Below are 19,216 nucleotides of genomic sequence, written 5' to 3'. Positions count from 1 at the left end.
CCTTCTGAAACATCACATTATGGAAGTCAAATGGCTTGCAAATGTTTTATGTTGAGTTTAAGTCTTCTAGATGAGAAGTCCAACATTTCACTTCTCTCTCAGCAGCATGAAACTTTCTTTAATTATGTCCTTTATGCTCTTGCTTGGGGCTGTTAATGCATTTTTCCACATTATTGGCATTATTGGCTTTCCTAAGGTGACATTGTAGCATATCATATAAGATGCCTGCTTGCTGTCTTTCTTCATCCCTCCATCTCTCTCTCTCTCATCCAACAGTATTCTGTTACTCCACTCATTTGTTGACACACTCCATCAGACAGTGTCACAGTCAGCACTTTAGAGCAGCGATGGTGCATTAAGAATCTCGCTGCCAGGCGCTCTTTTATTTGTTAGTATTCACAGCAGGGACAAAGCTGTTTTTATCTTCTCCTGTAGTCTCCTATAGGAGTAGTTCACCCAAAAAGGAAAATCATTTACTCACCCTCATGTTGTTCTATACCCGTATCTCTTTATTTCTTCTGTGGAACATAAAAGGAAGCATTTTAAAGAATGTGTTAGTTGTTACATCTCAAAGAGGCACGAAATCACTTTCACTGACCTTCACCTTGACTGTTCCCTGCTGGTGGAATGACCGGCCTAACTCAACCAGAGCTGCTGAGTCCGTAGCCATTTTCAAGAAACAGCTGAAGACGCATCTTTTTCAGCAACACTTGATCCATTTATACTAACATTTAAATGTATGTAATGTTTTTTTCATGTATTACAATTAATGAGGCTTTCAAGCTTCAAGAAGATATAAAATTGATGCACCTTGATGGAAATAAATGTTGTGATGTTATTTCCATCAAGAGGTGTATCAATTTATGGTCAAGATCTTGTATTGACAATGCAAGAGACTCTGTAAAGTCTACTCCATCGCATCCCTAAGACTTTCTATGAATTGAAGGTCTGGACTCAGAGGTGCCAATTCATGTGTGAAAATCATTCTTCATGCTCCCTTCCAACCATTCTTTCATATTTTGAGTCTGATGAATCTTGACATTGTCATCCTGGAATATGGCCATGATGTGTTTTCCTACGTAGTTTTTTTTTTTTTTGGCCGGGCAGTGTATTATGATACTTGTATGAAAAGTTGATGTTGGCCCTGTCCCAAATGGCACACTTCATATGCATTTGCAGTCTTGTGGACTTACAATGGCCGCCGAGTGCACGTGTCCGTTAAGACTGTAGGGTGTTCCATTTGTCATGTTAGCTTTAAGAAGGGTGCTCGCGAGCGCCCCCTTTGCGGCCGATATGCTCACTTTTGCCGAGCCCTCACTGAAGTGAGCCCCGCAGGAGACTTTCACCCGACAGTCAAAGCGGCATTACTTCAAGAAAGCGTGGACTCAAAGGAAGATCGCAAGGGCATAGGGTTCCATTTGGGACAGGGCCTTTGAGTTCATGTCCTTTTCAACCTTGAAAGTGTTAGTCTGGATTCATTATGAGTTCATGGAAAAGAGAATTCTGGGAAGTTCTTTAAAATTTCCCTTTTTGTGTTCCACATAGGAAAGGCTTGGTCATACAGGAACAACATGAGGTTGAGAAATCAGAATTTAAATTTTTGGGTGAATTACTGTATCCCTTCAAGTAATTTGTATTCCGTCATTCATCTCTTCGCTTTCTCATATTTTTTATTTTCTGTTCATTCCAATGTGTCTTCATTTTATTAGTCTTTGCTTTGCATCCCCAAAAAACAACTTGTCACTCGCTTAAAAAAACCCAGGCAAATCATGACCCAGGAAAGAAAGGAAACCAGATGCTTACGGACCAGATTAACTCCTAAATAAATCCAAACTTTGGGCTTTGAAACATTTCTGGGGATTAATGAAGCACCATTGGTGTTTATTTTCAACAGAGGGAGTGACTCACGAATAAGCAGTTTTATTTCGTTACACTTAAAATCTGGACTACTGTATTTTGCAACTCAATAAACATTCCGCAGAACTAGGTCAGAGATACGCAACAGAGCACGCCTGCGGACACAAACTCCCTAACCGTTTCTGAAGTGCATTGCGCGGGAGTCTGAGCTGCATGGGAAGTAGATACTGCGAGGCCACCCTGAGAACAGGAAGTTCTTTGAGTTCAGCCCAATTATAAGTTGTTGCATTGGAATGTGTGTTTAATGCCGACTTAGTGTATGTTTGTGTGTGTGTGTGTGTGTGTGTATGTGTGGTAGGAGATAATGGTGTCATTTCACACTCAGCTGAATTTGTGGCGTCCCGCAGTGCCAGTTGCACTAGACTTGATCTGTAGAGTGACGGTGAGCATAGCAGACCATCAGAGACCAATGAGGCAAACACCACAAATAGGACTTTCATCTCCGCACCATGTTCCTCTGTATTGTATGTCTCTGAAAAGAGATCTGCCCTTGCGTTTTAGCAGTGTTAGGGACTAGCCTAGTTAAAGGAGTAACACTGCTAACTTAGCTATGTTATTTAAAAAGAGCTGAAATACTGAAAAATATAGTTATTTCTAACCAGTAACATATGAAAGTCTGATTCATTTTAGTTCATTCAAATGATTCATGAAAGTGAACTGCTTCTAAAATTATTCACCAATTCATCAATTGCCTGCATCGCATTTAATGAAATATTTAGTTCATTGTTCATCACTATGTTTTTGATTAATTAGGGTGTTTCGAGTTATTAGTTGCATTTTAGTCTATATTATTCAATGAATCTGAACTGAATCAAAAGATTCAATTTACTGGGATGAATCAAAATCTGCTTCCGTTTGCAAGTTAAGTCTTAAAGATCCTTATTGTTTGTTTTGTGCCAGATAAAAACCGCTCTCATTCATATATCATCAGATACTATTTATTTATTTATTATTTTTTAAAGATATTTCCTTAAATAGCTTCAATGTATTTATTCAGCCGGTTTTAGCTGGTAACTTGTAGTGTTAACTGCTTTAAAATGATTTGTAGCTTGGTAAGTGTCAGTTTCCAGGTAGCTTCTTGTGTTTGTTGTTTGCAGCTCGAGTATCGATGGAGCTCTTTATCACATGGAGTGGAAATGTTAGCATTTTCACATGAATATCTTTATATTCCCATAACTGCTTTTGCCTTTTATCGCTTAGCAGACACGCTGGACTGATTGTACCTCTTCATCTCTCTGTCACTGTCTCTCTCTCTCTCACAGGTGCTGAAGGGCAGCAAAAAGCTCTCCATGTCGGTGCGTTCTGTGGGCCGTATCCCAGGTGGTTATGTCACAAATCATGTCTACACCTGGGTGGATCCACAGGGGCGCAGTGTGTCCCCACCCCCTGACCTGCTGGCTGAGCATCGCAGTGCCACTCTGCGCAGGTCTAACAGTCAGGGCCGCAGCCACATGCAGCTTCTGCAGGACGGAGATGAGAAGAAGGTGAAGATTCACATTTACAGCAGTCCTTAATCGAGTTATAGCAAGTTAAATGTGTTTACATTATGCTTATGTAATGAGGATATGACCCAATTCCGATTAAGATAATGTAAGGCGGGTGCCAGTTAAGGTCCTGGGCTACCCTGCGAGAAAACAAAGGAAATTAACATTTGAACTCTCTTGCTATATTACCATCCCCATTCGAGACACGATCACACTTGAGTTGATCACCTCCCAATTTACACATCATTCCCTTCACCCATCCCTACCTGAATTCACCCAAAAATCTATATGGTTTAATATGAACAATTATCATACAGTATTATACATGTTTGGTGTCATTTGAAATGTCTCAGTGCGACTGGTACAAAGGTCTCATTCCCAAAGAAGTAAACCAAAAGGTAATAAGGTATTTAATAGTTTAGAGATATCTTGTTAACTGCTGTGGGTGTGCCCCCATGTAAATCAACTTCTGTCCCCAGTAAGTCTGGGACGGTGATTAATGCAAATTCTCACTGTGAACTCATGTTTACATTTGAAAAGAGGTTTCTGCCTTGGTCTGAGTATTTAGGGAGATGCTGAAGAAGGCTCGGGGCGATTTGTAGCTCAAATTGGCACGTGATGCTGAGAGTGGCCGAGACTCTCAGTACATCATGTACTCTCAGCATCACGCATTTTTTCTCTTTATTCCAGAGCATTTGATGTTTTGTATTTATTATCTTTGAACTGATTATGAAATTGGCATGATACATTTACCTGACATAATAAATTGTTACATTTGATTTTATTCTGACTGACTCTCCAGTTGTTTTCCCAAGTAGATTAAACGGATTCGTATGTTCCCGCAAGTTTTGCATCAGATTAGTGACAACTAATATTTGGCATCAATTCAAGTGTACTTGGTTTGCAAAGACAAGAAGTGAATTTGCGTTTAGAACAGCAAACTGCTGCTTGACCAATCTAAATTTGGGTGTGTCTTACCTCTGTTTTAATTTAATGTTACTTTAGAAAAGTGTATGTGGGAAAACACGACATGGCCAATCCAAAGCTAATATAAGAGAATGTTTGACATATATGTATATTATAATGTTGGTCAACTTATATATGTAATAGTAGCCATACCTCTACTGAAATAAACGTTTAAATTAAATTCAAGTGTATGCAATTCCATGGTGGCTATACCAAAGTATCTTTGATTGTGTAAATGTGAATGTGACCGATCTCAGGTATATAGCAATTACCTTTGTTTGATGATCAAAACTGACTAGATTGTGATCGTGAGACCCGCGTTAAAAACAGAAATGTGAGGAACTCTGAGCGACATAGTTTTCTAATATGAACTGGTAAAATATACTTAAAGAGTTAAAAAGAATAATCAAACATTCGCTCACTTAATGATGCTCAGATATCATTAAAAACTTTTTCATTTATGGAGTCAGATGAAATAATGAGGTAATACATATGAGAAAGTGTATTTCATTTAATGAAGTGTTGCGTAAAAGGAAAGACAGTAACGTGCAAAGACCTTCACCCATATTATTGGAAAACCGCCATTGGACCAATAAACAGGCTAACAATAATATACGCTACTGTTTAAAAGTTTGGGATCTTTATGATAATTTCATGTTTTTGAAAGAAGTCAGGGCTCATCACTAAGGATTATTTTCTGGGCCAATTGTTAAAAGTTTTACTTGCCCCACCACAAAAAAGTACTAAATAAATAAAATAAAATAGATCTAGTTGTTGTTTTCTGTGTTTTTGATCCATGTAACCTCATATAAATTTCAAATATTGTTTAAGACAAGTAAACCTAGACCTTGCGGTTGTATTCGTTCCATTGACTTGCATCTCGTGCTTTTAACAGCAAAAACACGTCCTGTGTGAACCGGTCCTTACACATGAGCTTTATTTCTCAACTGTTTACGTTCACTTAAGACATAACTGGCTATGTTTACTAGGATACTCGCCAATATGGCCATTTTTGTCATAATTGTGTGTGAATATGTCCATTCAAGCGCAGGAATGTGAAAGAGAACTCAATTCAGTATTTGTGCACTGTCTGAGACGCGCCTGGGCAAGTGCTTCTGATGCGTCTTCTTGCACTTAATTAAATATTTAAATTGGTGAAGCTTAAAAACACATGCAAATGACAACCCCCCCCCCCCCCCCCCCAAACAAAAACTTACTGACCCCAAACTTTTGAGCAGTAGTGTATTTGTCCATGTAAACAGTTTGTTAGGTGAAAGTTTCTTGTTCATAAAGTAAAGGTGTGGGCGACAGTTACATAGTTGATCAAATACAGTATGGATGGAGAACTTCTGATCATTTGCATGTGCAAGAGCCTTCAAAAACTCAATGCTAAAGCTACGTTGTTTACAGCTCACCAGCTTCAATAAATGGATGTCATTTTAAGTGTTCTGCTCCTGTATAGGTTGAGTGCAGAAATGAGTTTTCACTGGTGTGCAAGAGAGGAGCGAAAGAAGAATTTGCCTTGTCTTTCATGAAATGCTGTCTATGCTATTATTTCTGTAAACCAAAGCTCTTTATCTTATTTGTGCCAGCTGATGACAACCCCAATGATGCTGAAGTGCCATTGGACCGCTGCCCTTTTCTATAAGTCATAATTTATCTGCTGTCACGCATGCATATCTCTGGGCTAAACTATCTGTGATCATCTCCCATAACTAATGGGCAGTTGCACTTTAAGAAGGGGATTTATAAACTAGCCCTGATATGGTTCACCTGGGATGTTTTTTTTTTTTTTGGTACTTCTGATAAGCGTTTTGTGCTACTTTGATTTGATTGAGTTAAGAACCAGGAGCATGTGTGTGCGTGTGTGTGTGGCTGTGTGTTGGATTTGCATTTTACAGAAGTCTTTCTGGTAAACATACACAATGTGTACTCTGCTGATAAACCCTTTACGCCGATGCATTTCCATTTAGAACAATGCCGTCTGTTGGGGCAAATCCAAACCGGTGGATTAGTGTTTGGGGCTAGATGTCTTTTTATCAGACAATTATTGAATATGTATGAAACATTAAGTGGCAGCAAATACAAGAGAGTCTGTTCCGCAGTTACTCAGTCTCCATCAGACCTGAACAAAACTAAGACATCTGCAGTTGAATGCAGGTGCCCTCTTGTGAATTTTAAACTCTGAATTAAATATATAAATCAATGAAGGGTGAGGGAAAAAAATTATTTTGTTTTCACATCATTATATGCCTAAGGAACTGTGAACACACACTGTTTGTCGAATAAATTAAGCAATCAATCACTGAGCATTGTCCATTTTGGCTCATTTTAAATGAGAACCGTTTTCTGTTTGCAGCCCAAATTTACCCTAGCACTATTCCTCACCCCTGTATTTTCTTATACTCTCACCTGTGTGCCAGAATTTGTTAAATGTGATTATAGGGAGAGTTTTATGAGCTGTTCATCCAGGTGTAAATCTTCCAAGGCTATTGGAGAGCACGCGCTATTGGAGAGCCCTGCGGCCGTTGGAAGTGAGAACGCTAGCGTGGCGCGCGGCTTCATCAGTACTGCACAGCGCAGCAGAAATCTCCATCGGTCCGCCCTGATTTACTACCCTGCTTGCTTGGGTCTCACATCACGGTGAAGCAATTTGCAGGGTAATTCTGACAAATTCCTGGGTACTGATACAAAAGTTGCGTCGAAAGCTCTGTTGGAAGCCAAAATCTATTTAGCCTCTAGCACGCTTCTAAAGAAAAATAAAACATAAATATAAGGAGCCATTCATGGGAAAGACATTTATAAATGTGTGGCATTATGAACAATGACACAGTATGGCCCTACGCCACCTTGACCTTTCAGGGATGGCTAGTACTAACCTTTAAGCAGCGTGCTAGTGAGCGACAGATGCTTTTGGTGGGTTCTGGTGTTTGGAAGAGACGACGCGCTGCTGCATTGATCTCCCAGAGCGCGCAGGCGCTCCGGTGACCCCCCTTTGATTGGCTCTGCTGGGATTCTATGATGCATTCTAATCACAGCACTATTGTTGCTTTTGTTAAGAGGTCATGGGAGTCACATTAGTCCTTCTGCTGGTTCAGCAGATCTGCCATTTGCTATGGCACATGGGCTGTTATAGTCGAGAATTATAGTTGTAAGGCACTGTAATGGGTGCTCTAGGTTTTAGAGGTAAATTGTAACAACACATTGTGTTTGGGAAATATATTAATTTCCTTGTTGACATTTCAGAGATTTGTTTGGGTGTGTAAAGCAGCCTGTGTATTGTATTTGGTAACTTATGGCACTCTTCAAAATGTCTGATTGCTATTGCATTAGATACAATGTCAAACGTGCATTCGTTTTAAAGAAACAGAGCACAAACTGTAATGTTTCAGGCTGAAGATGAGGCAGGTGAAGCGGATCTGAATGCAGCAGTTACTTTATTAAATAAATCAAAAGAGCGAAATCCACAAATAAAGGTAAACGAAACTGTGCATAAGCCAGATACACCAGACAATAAGTGAATGAAACTGAGGACGCATTATATATAAAACTAACAAAGGATCAAAACGAGGAACAGGTGTGTGAAATCAATTAAACAATAAATAACCATGATAACCAATGATAAACATGCTAGAAACCTTGACAACAGAAAGGAAGCACAGGAAATAATGGCAAATGATTAGCCATCACTTCAGTCTTCAGAGTCACATCCTTCAAAAATCTTTCTAATATGCTAATTTTGGTGCTCAAGAAACATTTTGTACTATTTTCCATTTTTAAAACAGTTGTATGTTTAATATTTTAGTGGAATCTGTGATACATATATTTATGGAAATATTCTGAAACATTAAAAATGACACTTTTGATCAATTTATTGCATCCTTGCTGAACAAAAGTTAAAAAAAAAAGTTTATATTGTTCAAAATGCATTAAATGTGAAATGTATTAATTTGATTTACAATGCCTTCCTCTTCACAGGTAAATTTGGTGCTGGATGACGGCCGTTCTCTGGGTCTCATGATCCGCGGAGGGGCTGAATACTCTCTGGGTATCTACATTACAGGTGTAGACAAAGGGTCTGCAGCGGAGTGTGGAGGACTGAAGGTACAATTTATGCCTATTTTACCCACATCCTTTCTATTTTTGTAGCATTTTTTTCCTTAATTTTGTTTTACCGTGACCACTAACTGTCTCACTGTTGAGAGTATTTCACACTCCCATAGTCTATCTTTCTTTTTCATTTCATGCATTAATTGATCTACGTTAATTATCAAGTTGATTTTCGCTTTCCAAATATGTAAGCTTTTAGTCTTTTATCAGGGTTTACCTACATTTGTGAGCAACAGCCAGTGGGGCCCATGAGGAAAGCAGCTTAGTAAACAGACTTCACAATGAATTTGTGAAAATGCAAAAAAGGTTTCTATGATGGTTTGGATTAGGGGTAAGGTTAGTGGTTAGAATATATCATTAGCTCAATGTAAAAACAATAGAAGTCAGTGAAAAGTCCCAACCAAGATGTACCGTTCTTCCTTTGCCCACTATCCAACAGGCACCCCATAAACCCGACGGTTTGTTGATTGATAAAACATGTTTGTTTATTCCGGCTTAAAGTGTCCAGCTGGTTTTACTCTATCTGCTTTCAGTTGAGCAATTCCGTCAAGTGTCTTTGTGCATGAAAGATGAAAAAATAATTATCAGAGTTCACTGTGAACTGCGTGTGATTTTTCTCCAGCTAATCCCGTTTCATAATAGGCCCAGACATCCTGCGTTTATTCCCTTTATTCATTTTTGCCACAATTTGTGGTGAATATCATTATTATGTGGTGTTAGAGAAAGTTTTAAGCTCTTTTCAATCTGGCTGTTCGCTTTGTGCCCGGCCTTTAGATTCATGATGGGATTGAGAGGAGAAGGCAGTTTAAAGGGAGGGCGATCCAGATACGCTCTGTGGAGAGAGAGAGTTGGAGAGAGTGTTGGATGTTTTATCTTCAGGCCATATGTCTGTTCAGAAGAGAGATGTGAGATGGATTTCTGGGCATCAGCGGACACAAACATGAAAGCATCAGCATTTATCATGTCACATATATGAAAAAAACCATGGCATATTTATGATAAACACATACAGTACTGTTCAAATGTTTGGGGGCAGTAAGATTTGAAAGAAAATCTTTTATTCTGCAGCAGAGGTATTATGTTTGATCAAAAGTGACAGTAAAGACATTTAAACAATTTATATTTCGTTTGTACGTTTTACTCATCAAAGAATCCTGTAAAAATATATTACAGTTTCCACAGAAATAGTAAGCAGCACAACTGTTTTCAACATTGATAAAAAATAAAAAATGTTTCTTGAGTAGTAAATCAGAATATTAGAATGATATCTGAAGGATCATGTGACACTGAAGACTGGAGTAATTCAGCTTTGCCATCACAGGAATAAATTACATTTTAAAATATATTAAAATGGAAAACTGTCATTTTAAATTGTAATAATATTTCACAAATAAATGCAGCTTGGGTGAGCATAAGAGACTTCTATCAAAACATTAAAAAATCGTACCAACCCCAGACTTTTGAACGCTAATGAAATAGTTTACCCAAAAATTAAGATTCTTTGATCATTTATTCACCCTATACCTGTAAACTGTTATGCTTTTCTTTGAAACACAAAAGGAGAACTTTTGAAGAATCTTTACACAGCTAATTTCCATGCATCAATATGAAAAGTGAAGCATTGTGTGTGCAACATGGACTATTTTTATAGTCTTATTTTGTCCTTTTTGTAGCTTTACAGCTGTGGTCGCTATGAACTTTCACTGTAAAATTGGCAGGTAAGCCCTCGAGTTTGAGCCACCACTTCAGAGTGAGAAAATAGCTTTCATCCAAATAGCCCGACACTCAGAGTGATTGTGTTATTATGGTGTTAGCAGCAGATGAACCTCTGACCCGACACCCCAATATAGACACACACAAACAGAAAAATACAAATGCACAGATCAATGGAACCAGGTGGATGAGCCATCTATTTCCCAACAGGTCCCATGAGATGGATGTAAGGCCAGGAGGTCTGTAGAGAGGTTGCTTTCAATATGTGCAGCTCCATATGTACTTATCCACATATCCATATATCCTGCCAGAAAAGAAGTATAAATTGGTATTGCCAACAAATCCCTATTCGTTCAAAGCAGGAGGAGGAGGAGGAGGAAGTTATCCATTTTGGAATTACTGGACTTTATAAATATTAATGCTGTGTTCCGTTCAATTTCCGACTTGGATCAAATTTCCAGTTTTGAGACTTTCGAATCAGAAATCACAAATTGACTTTGCCAATATGTGTTGTTTGATGGCATGTTGCATAGCAGAGACAGATTTTGATGTTAAAATGCTTTCTGTTATCCAATGTTGGGGAAGCTACTCAAGATTTAACTACAATCAGTCAAATTCTTTTGAATGTAGTTAGCTACAAAACAAAACTACATTGAAGCTACATTGAAACAGTGTCTTTATAAATATACTGTATATCAGAATAATTATCAGATGATATAATTTATTATTACAATAAGTCTTTATTTTACGGTTTTGCCAGTGACTTAAATCTTTTGATTCAGTTCACTAAAAAGTCCTGCTAATTAAAGTAGAAACACCCTAATTTATAAAAAACACAGGGTAACATTTTACAATAAAGTTCCATTTGTTAACATTAGTTAAAGGCACAGTGTGTAAGATTTTTGCATTAAAATATCCACTAGCACATTTTGTTGACTTGTGTACTTACATTATACATTATCATTCATGAACATGATATGTGAGTCCCGTCAGATTGATTTCCATCGGCTGTGGAGGTGAAGACAACAACTCCCATCATTCCACGCTCTTTCACAGCATCATCAAGCTACACCGTTATTGTTGTTTTTAAAATGCAATCTCTAGCTGCAAAAATTACATACTGTACCTTTAACTACATTATAATTAACATGAACTAATGAGTTCATTAAGAGTTTATTAATCTTAGATAATGTTTATTCCAACATTTACTAATGTATTATTAAAATCAAAAGTTTATGTTAATTAAATGATTATTTAATAGACACAAGCTGATTTAACAAGAACAGCTGTCTTTTTATTAACTAACATTAACAAAGATGAATAATGTCGACAACACGAACCAAACTCTTTCAGGCCTTTGCAAACCTTTTACATTCACAAACAGCTATATTACACTGCATGAATGGTATTATTCGAAAAAAGCATAAAGGGAAAACTTAAACTAATAGGACCTTATTGTAAAGTGTTACCACATTGGGTAATGCACAGCGGTATTTCACTGAATATATGGCAATAAAAAAAAATTCATCCGTGAATTGTTTTCTTGAACAGGCTCATGTCCAAATGAACTGATTCAGTGAAAATGAAACACTCCCCACTGTAACATATCAGACAGAGGAATAGTCAATGAGAGCTTTTGAGTATTGCTTTAGCTCACGGTGTTTACAATACAGCGCGACATTAACAACAGCAACATAGCATTTTGTGACACCCATACTTTGTTGGAAGATGTAGCTTTTTAAATTTTGAAAAGAGCTACTGAAAAATGTCCAGCCTGCATGCATTTCTATATTCTGTGGAACGTCTCAACGGTACTTTGTCTGTACCGTACAATGAAAGACAGTGAGGTCTAATGTTGTTTATTCCACACTGCCATAGAGGAATGTGCTTATCGAACACTCAGGATAGTAGTGATGGATGAATTAAGTCTTATCTCTGAAATGATTATGACCGCAGTAGCACATTCTTCCACAGGCAACATCAGCACTTGTTTGCAAACATCATCTGTTTTCCTATATCACTCCTTGCATTTATCTTTATCTCAGACCCTGTGGTTTAGTTTGAGGTCTTTGAGGCAGATACAGCTCATGGAGTTTTAATTGGATGGAATAATGGGCACTGAGTGGTCTCTGGTCCTCAGTGTTTCAGAGCACAAAACCCCTACTGACCTCAGAAGAGCTGGAGTTAATCAGAACTTCCGCAGTGTAGAAACAGCGCGTGCGCATGGTTGCCAGATTGCAAATATTAAGTAAAACACAGGGCAGAAAATGTATCATTTTTACAGAAAAGCTCTTATTGGGGGATTTAAAATCTTAAAATCTGGCAACCGCAAGCATGAAACCTTAAAGACAGGCTGTAATATTTTGTCGCCTCTTTTAAGTCAACAAAAACAAAGAGAGGTTTTAGAAAAGTTACATTTTAGTCTTGTCTTTTTTCATCAACGATATTGCATGTTGATATAGTCACAGATATCGTTCAGTGATGTTCGTCTCGTCTCATCTTAGTCGTGGAAAAAAAGGTTGTTTTTCAGTTAATCAGTGTGCACTCGCTGTAGTGGTCATATTACTAAAACCCATAAATTCCATATTACTAAAACCCATCAGCATTTTGAAGAGCCACTGCTCCATTAGCTGATATTGTGAACCTGAGGCCTGAGATTCAGACAGTTACTAATTATTTTTCATTCAATAAATCTGACCCTGTTTCTTTCCCTGGTTTCTCATATCTCTCAATCTCTCATAGGTTCTCATAATTTTTACTTTTTATTTTTTAGAATCTATCATTCCATTCTAGATAAAATGCATCATTTTTTAAACTGTCAAGTACATTTAATAAAATTCTTTGAAAATGTTTAAAAAATAAAAATAAAAAAAAATAAAAAAATATATATATATATATATATTTTTTTTTTTTTTTTTTTTTTTAAGTTTCAGTTTTAAAAGCAATCTATGTCTTAGAATCCATTGTTTCCTTCTAGATAAATTGCATTTTATTTATTTATTTATTTTACTGTCAAGTAAATTCTTTGACAAGATCTAAAAAAAAAAATCTTGAAGCTGATCTTTAAGTTAAAATCATATAACATTGCCCTGCCAGTTTCCTTGAAAATATTCGCAGGACCTCAGAGGCTTTTATACAGTGCTGTCTTGTACTTGCAAATTGCTTGAATATCTTTGATCTGCAGTTAGATGTCCCCTCACCTTTGCCCGACGCGCTTTTCACCTTAATAATATTTTATAGCCCATACTTTTTAAAGCTGTCAAGATTTTTATCAGTCATATTGAGCGGCCGGTTCCTTCTCTATTCAGCTATCCACCCTGCGTCACATAAAGCCAATTCACTTTGGTCCTTGAGGAGTTTTAGAAGAAAGTAATTTGCCGTGGAAACTTTCGCCCAGGGGAGTCGTACACTTTTACTGTGATATTTGGGGACTTTTTCAGTTTTCAAGTTTTCAACTCTTGAAGCACATAGCCACATCCACAGACTGATAGGCAGTCTCAGAAAAAGTAGGCTGTTCATCATAAGAAAAGTCCCTCCGGACTAAAAAAAAAGCCTTTTAGACTGTGAACGTGACTACTTTTGCACATTTGTAATCCACTTTGAAATGGTCACGCCTCTGTGTGATTGACAAATATGGTAGTTTTAATGAAGAAGCATCTGCACTGTGGGCAGATCTGTCTGAATTTCTGCTCCTGCCACTGTGAGTGAGTGTTACTCAAACTTTTAAGTACTCTTGGTGTTGCCATAAGTCTAAAAAGCTCATTAAGTACAATGATGAATGAATGAACGGATGGGCTAAGCACCACTATGTCCCTATTCAGAGCATGGCAGGTCATCAGAGAATGGCAGAAAGAAAGATGGAGAGTGAGAAGGACAGACAGTGATTAAAATGGATATAAAAGAATGATGACATGACAGATTGAAAGACAAAAGAGAATAAAAAATATCTTATTCTAGTGTCCATATCTCTGAATACCTCAAAAAAAATTTTTTTTTATGTTTTTATAACCTTATGTGAAAAAAAACTAAACTTAAAACAATAACATAAAGAACAAAAATGCAGAATAGTTGTCTATATAGAAAAACTAAAGAAAAATACAATAGATAAAGAATGTGTGTTTCACAGGTGAATCTGATTATTGAAAAAATCTAAATTTTTCATATTACTGTTATTAAACTGTACTCTGAAGTATTCTGCAGTCAATTTTGTCAAGCTTTATAGGAGAACTAATTTTATCATCCTTACCGACCTTACTGCGTTTTGAATTATGGGTGGCACTTCCAGTTTGGGGAACTTCCATTCAAAAAGGCTGAAACGAATCATTTCAAATCATAAGGTTGCCCTGCAAATAAAGCTGATCCGTCAGTTTGACTGGATGAGCTGTCAATTTTCCTTCATGATTTATTTTCAGACATCATGAGAATAACGTTATACTTGGTCTTTTAACATGACATGTTATAACAAGAATATCTATGGCAAGAGCTCTTTTCAGTCTCTGCTTTCTTTTCCTCATGATTTTTTTTTTTTTTTTTTCTTTGCAATCCGCTGTAAAAATATGAAAAAGGACAACATATACTGCACATTTGTGGTCTGTTCTCCCGAATTTAATTTACGATATATTCCATTAATAATTCACTGGAATGCACGAAGAATCTCTCGAATCCTCACGTCTTTTTCCAGGTTTGTTTTCACAGGTAACGTTAAATGCAATTTATAATCTGTCAAACTGACGGAAATCTCTTTGAAATAGTATCACGTTATGATGAAGTTAATGAACATTTTTGATTAAGGCAAGTTACATAATACAGATTTACAGTATATTACTACAGTGATATTTAACCCGTCCGTTATTGCTGTGGAAAGTGCGTTTTTGGGGTTATTTGGTCTGTTGAAAGTACCTTGTTGATGCTTTACACTTTTAAATTTCCTTTCAGTGTTCGATGGTTGAAGGGTGAGTAGATTAATGTCATCTCATTGTGACACTTTTTAACGTATTGCGTTCATAAAGCGAGCCTTTTCACTGATTGTTTACAGCTTCACGGAAGTTACACCCATAATTCGCGCGAAGCGTCATGGGGCGCAGGAATAAGGTGGATTGGAGGGCTCTTAAAAGCATGACATTTTTTAAAAGTACACATTATTTTTTGACAGTTATTTTTTTTAACAGTACAGAGTATTTTATGCCTATATTTTTACCTGTCCGCTGCATTTGATGTAATAATTCTAGCCGACAAAAGCTTGTGATGAACTTTTAATGTATTCTGTTTAGTGTTCATTTCGTTAACAAAATCTATGATAATAATAATAATACATTTTATTTATTTGGCGCCTTTCTGGACACTCAAGGTCGCCTATATGATGAAAAACAACCTTTTTTTCCACGACTAAGATGAGACGAGACCCACATCACTGAACGATATCTGTGACTATATCAACATGCAATATCGTTGATGAAAAAAGACGAGACTAAAATTGTTTTTGTTGACTTAAAAGAGGCGACAAAATATTACTTTCAAGCTTTCATGCTTAAAATGCTGCGGAAGTTCCGCCAATGATCTTAAAACACAGACAAACTTGTTAGCTGGAGTTCAGCAAACTCCATTTGAGATATTCATTAAGTCAGTCTGTGTTCTTTAGCTGTTTGTGATGAACTGTAATAAATCCAAACTAGGATCTCGACTATATTTGAAATTGCGGTTGCTGAATAAATGCACTTACACAACCTCTGTGTGACAGCACGTCTCACACATTCCCAAACATTTACCCCAGTTTCAAAGACAAGGCTTTGCTTTTAACTGAAAGCAACTTGTACTGACATATCTTAAAATGTCAGTGTCAGTGCTATTGTTTTGTCTCGAGATGCACACCAGTAATGTTTTTTTCTAAGGCACATTTAAAAAAGCTACTTAAATGTCCTAATTGAACGAAGGCCTAATCCTGGCTTAATCTAAGCCCTGTCTGTGAAACCTGGCCTAAAACGACAAAGGGGACAAAGTGAATATGTGTAAATATAGATATTTATATTCTTGTATTTGGCTTACAGCAGTAACCTCTAAATTACTTTGCTAAATGAAGAATGAGTGATGCACTGTGTTCTGATGTTTGACGTAGAGCAGATGTTATTCCTCTCACAGACCTGGATTTGTAACAAAGCGTGATTGCTGTGTGCATTAGCCCGCTGTTCCTGATTGCTGTACGGATATTGGAGTCATTTGGGGAAAACAAGCACCCAAGCTGATTTCTCATCCTTCTTCTGTTTCATCATCTTCTTCATCCTCCATCACTATAGAGATGCGGGAAGGAGAGAAATGTCAGGGATGCCGTGGTCGGGGCAGGCGTTTTTCCAAATGCCAAGCATTTTTCTCATCACTCTCGAGGGCGTTTGCACTGACAGCGATGAAATCTCTGGAGGCCTTCGAGTCTTTGCTGTTGGTTTCTTGTTGACTGCTCAACTTTCTAGTCGACTGCATGCTTTCCCATTGGTAGTCGCAGCATCACCCGCTGCTCATTTGCATTAAGTTGTCTCTCATGTTGTTGGAAATCGATGTCTCTAGTTGAAAAATGAATGACTGCAGGTTGCTTTGAGGCTACAAATCGTCATCATTCCTTCAGGGCAAGAAGTGCAAAATGCAATGAAAGAAAAAGAGATGGAGGAATTTTTAAAAAAGAAAGAGAGAGATTATAAAATGGTGCAGGGATGACGTATTTTTGTGGGCCAACCCAGAAGTTAGCATCACCCTGGTTCCCCCGACAAAAATCCAATAGGATTTTTCCACTTACTTTTGGATTATTGCAGAAAGTAAGGTCTTTTGAAGATAAGTTAAAAAACAGGTATATTCTGGCAACACTGTTGCCAGTAGTTTACTGTAAAATGTATTTTTTAGTTTTTTGGGTCAATACATAAATACGGTAACACTTTATTTTAAGGTGTCATTGTTACAGTGTAATTATGTATTTAAGTAGTGAGTGATATTAAGTAACTAGACAAACTACATGTACTTACTATAGGGTGTGGGTAGGATTAGGATTTGGTTGAGGGTTATTTGCTATGGTTAGTTGTTATTACTATGGTAAGTACATGTAACATATGTAACAAGGACATTGTAAAATAAAGTGTTACCATAAATACAATAGAGCAAAGATCCAAATGAAATAATCAGTGATTTCGAGGTTTTTCAGGTAGGTCTAACAGTGGTTTTCAGGTACAGAAATTAAATAAAGTGATCAAATGTAAAATAACATTGCATATAATCTTCACTGTACAAATTAAATAAATGTTAATCCTTATTAAAGTTACTAAACGATATTCAGTGAAGAGCAGCGATTGATTTCTTTGTTTTTTGTAGTTTGATTGAAACACAGACAGCAGCAGGAATATTAGGCTGCTGTCACTTTAAGACTAATGCATGGATCCAATATAACGATACACATTCGTTCAATCTCTACTGCTTACTTAAACCATAACCAACTATGTTTACTTGGATACTCGCAAAAGGGGGCATTTTAAGATATTGTAAATCTGTGGGAATTTGTTCGTTTAAGCGCAAGGAGGCGTGAAAGAGAATTCATTTTATTATTTGTACGCTGTCTGAGAGGCGCAGCTTCGGGTGTGTGCACACACAAAACTTCTCACACTGCACACGCGAGTTCTATTTCGCTTGAATGCTTAAATTTGCAAGGCTTGAAAACGTAAATAACGATAATTATTATATCGATAAACGATCAACTTTCGTGACCATGGATTTTAAATAATATTTTAGATTTAGTAATTAATATTTTATTTCTACTTTTTATTAATTTTTTAAATCAAAACTGTATTTAAAGTGCTCAATTAAAATTCTTGGATTAAATCTAGATGAAAAGTCTTGCAATTGCTTTTTATGTTTATGCTCAATTGCTTTTTAATCGATTTCGATTCACAAGCTCTCAATTCAACTCGATTCTCGATTCAATTTTCGATTCAATTAATTTAATGATTACATTTTTACTGGCCCCACCACAAAAAAAGTAATTAATGAATTGTTATTGTTTTCAACCCATGTATCCTTGTATTGTAAAAAAAAAAGAAGGTAATGACACCCCATTTTAGATACCAATGAAATTAACAATTCTCCATTCCTAATGCTTCAAATTGCGATACCACAGCTAAAACTACTAATTTAAATTTCAAAGATTATTACAGACAAGTAAACAGTCATCAATAAAAAATAGCATATGCACAAATAAATAAATACAATAGAACAAAGATACAAATTAAATAGTTTTAGATTTAGTCATTTTTGTACTTCAACTTCATTTATTAGTTCAGTTTAAAGTTCAGTTCTAATTTTCAGTTTAGTTTCATTTTTAATTACATCTACTTTTAATTCATTTCAGATTTATTTATTTTTGCTTTGCGAGAGGAACAGACTGAAGTCAAGTTTGAATATATGCGATTCCAATGAATTTAAGGTGTTTTTGTTGTTGTCCTTTTTGGAGTTTTATAGCTTGTTTTTTGTAAAAAAAAAAAAAAAAAAAATAGTTGCATGGACATTCTTTAGAATCTCTCTTTTTGTGTTTCACAGAAGAAAGAAAGGCATACAGGTTTGGAACAACTTTAATTTTGGGGTGAAGTCTTTTTTTTCACTCACTCAGTCCTCGCTCGCATTCCTCAGTGATTTGATGTGTTTCCTGTAATAACCGTATCTGGTATCTCATGGTGTTTGAACACTCTGGAGTGATACACTGAAAAGAAATGCTGGGAGATAAACCTGAGGCTAATGATCAGATATTTCTCTTGGGAAAGCAAGAGCTTGTATCTGTTGCATTGATTTCAAATACCTTTCTTGTGTTCTTTGGGAAAGCAAAGCTGCACAACACCATAATTTATTAATATCATGATTACTCCAAAGCCTCTTTAATTACCCTCAAGCATCTTTGGGTGGGCAGAGGGGCGGTAAGGATATTGATCTATAAAGAGACCTGGAATGAAACTGAAAGAAGAAGATAGTGATGAAAACAGAATGAGAGTGAGATAAAGAGAAAT

The 19,216-nt window shown here is 36.6% G+C and overlaps 1 protein-coding gene across 3 annotated transcripts in view; it reads left to right on the top strand.

Annotated features, from left to right (window-relative positions):
• The window catches only part of whrna (whirlin a), a 109,379-nt gene that overhangs the window by 45,875 nt on the left and 44,288 nt on the right, over positions 1 to 19,216 (top strand). For all 3 annotated transcript variants that reach the window (XM_079898662.1, XM_079898661.1, XM_079898660.1), the window contains exons 3-4: positions 3,180 to 3,401; positions 8,346 to 8,471. In XM_079898662.1, the coding sequence (XP_079754788.1) occupies positions 3,180 to 3,401; positions 8,346 to 8,471 (348 nt within the window). The remainder of the gene's footprint in view (positions 1 to 3,179; positions 3,402 to 8,345; positions 8,472 to 19,216) is intronic.

This window comes from Squalius cephalus, assembly GCF_949319135.1.
Source record: "Squalius cephalus genome assembly, chromosome: 17".
Classification (NCBI taxonomy): domain Eukaryota; kingdom Metazoa; phylum Chordata; class Actinopteri; order Cypriniformes; family Leuciscidae; genus Squalius; species Squalius cephalus.
The sequence above is the reverse complement of the archived record's forward strand: the minus strand, read 5'-3'. Positions and strand labels throughout refer to the sequence as shown.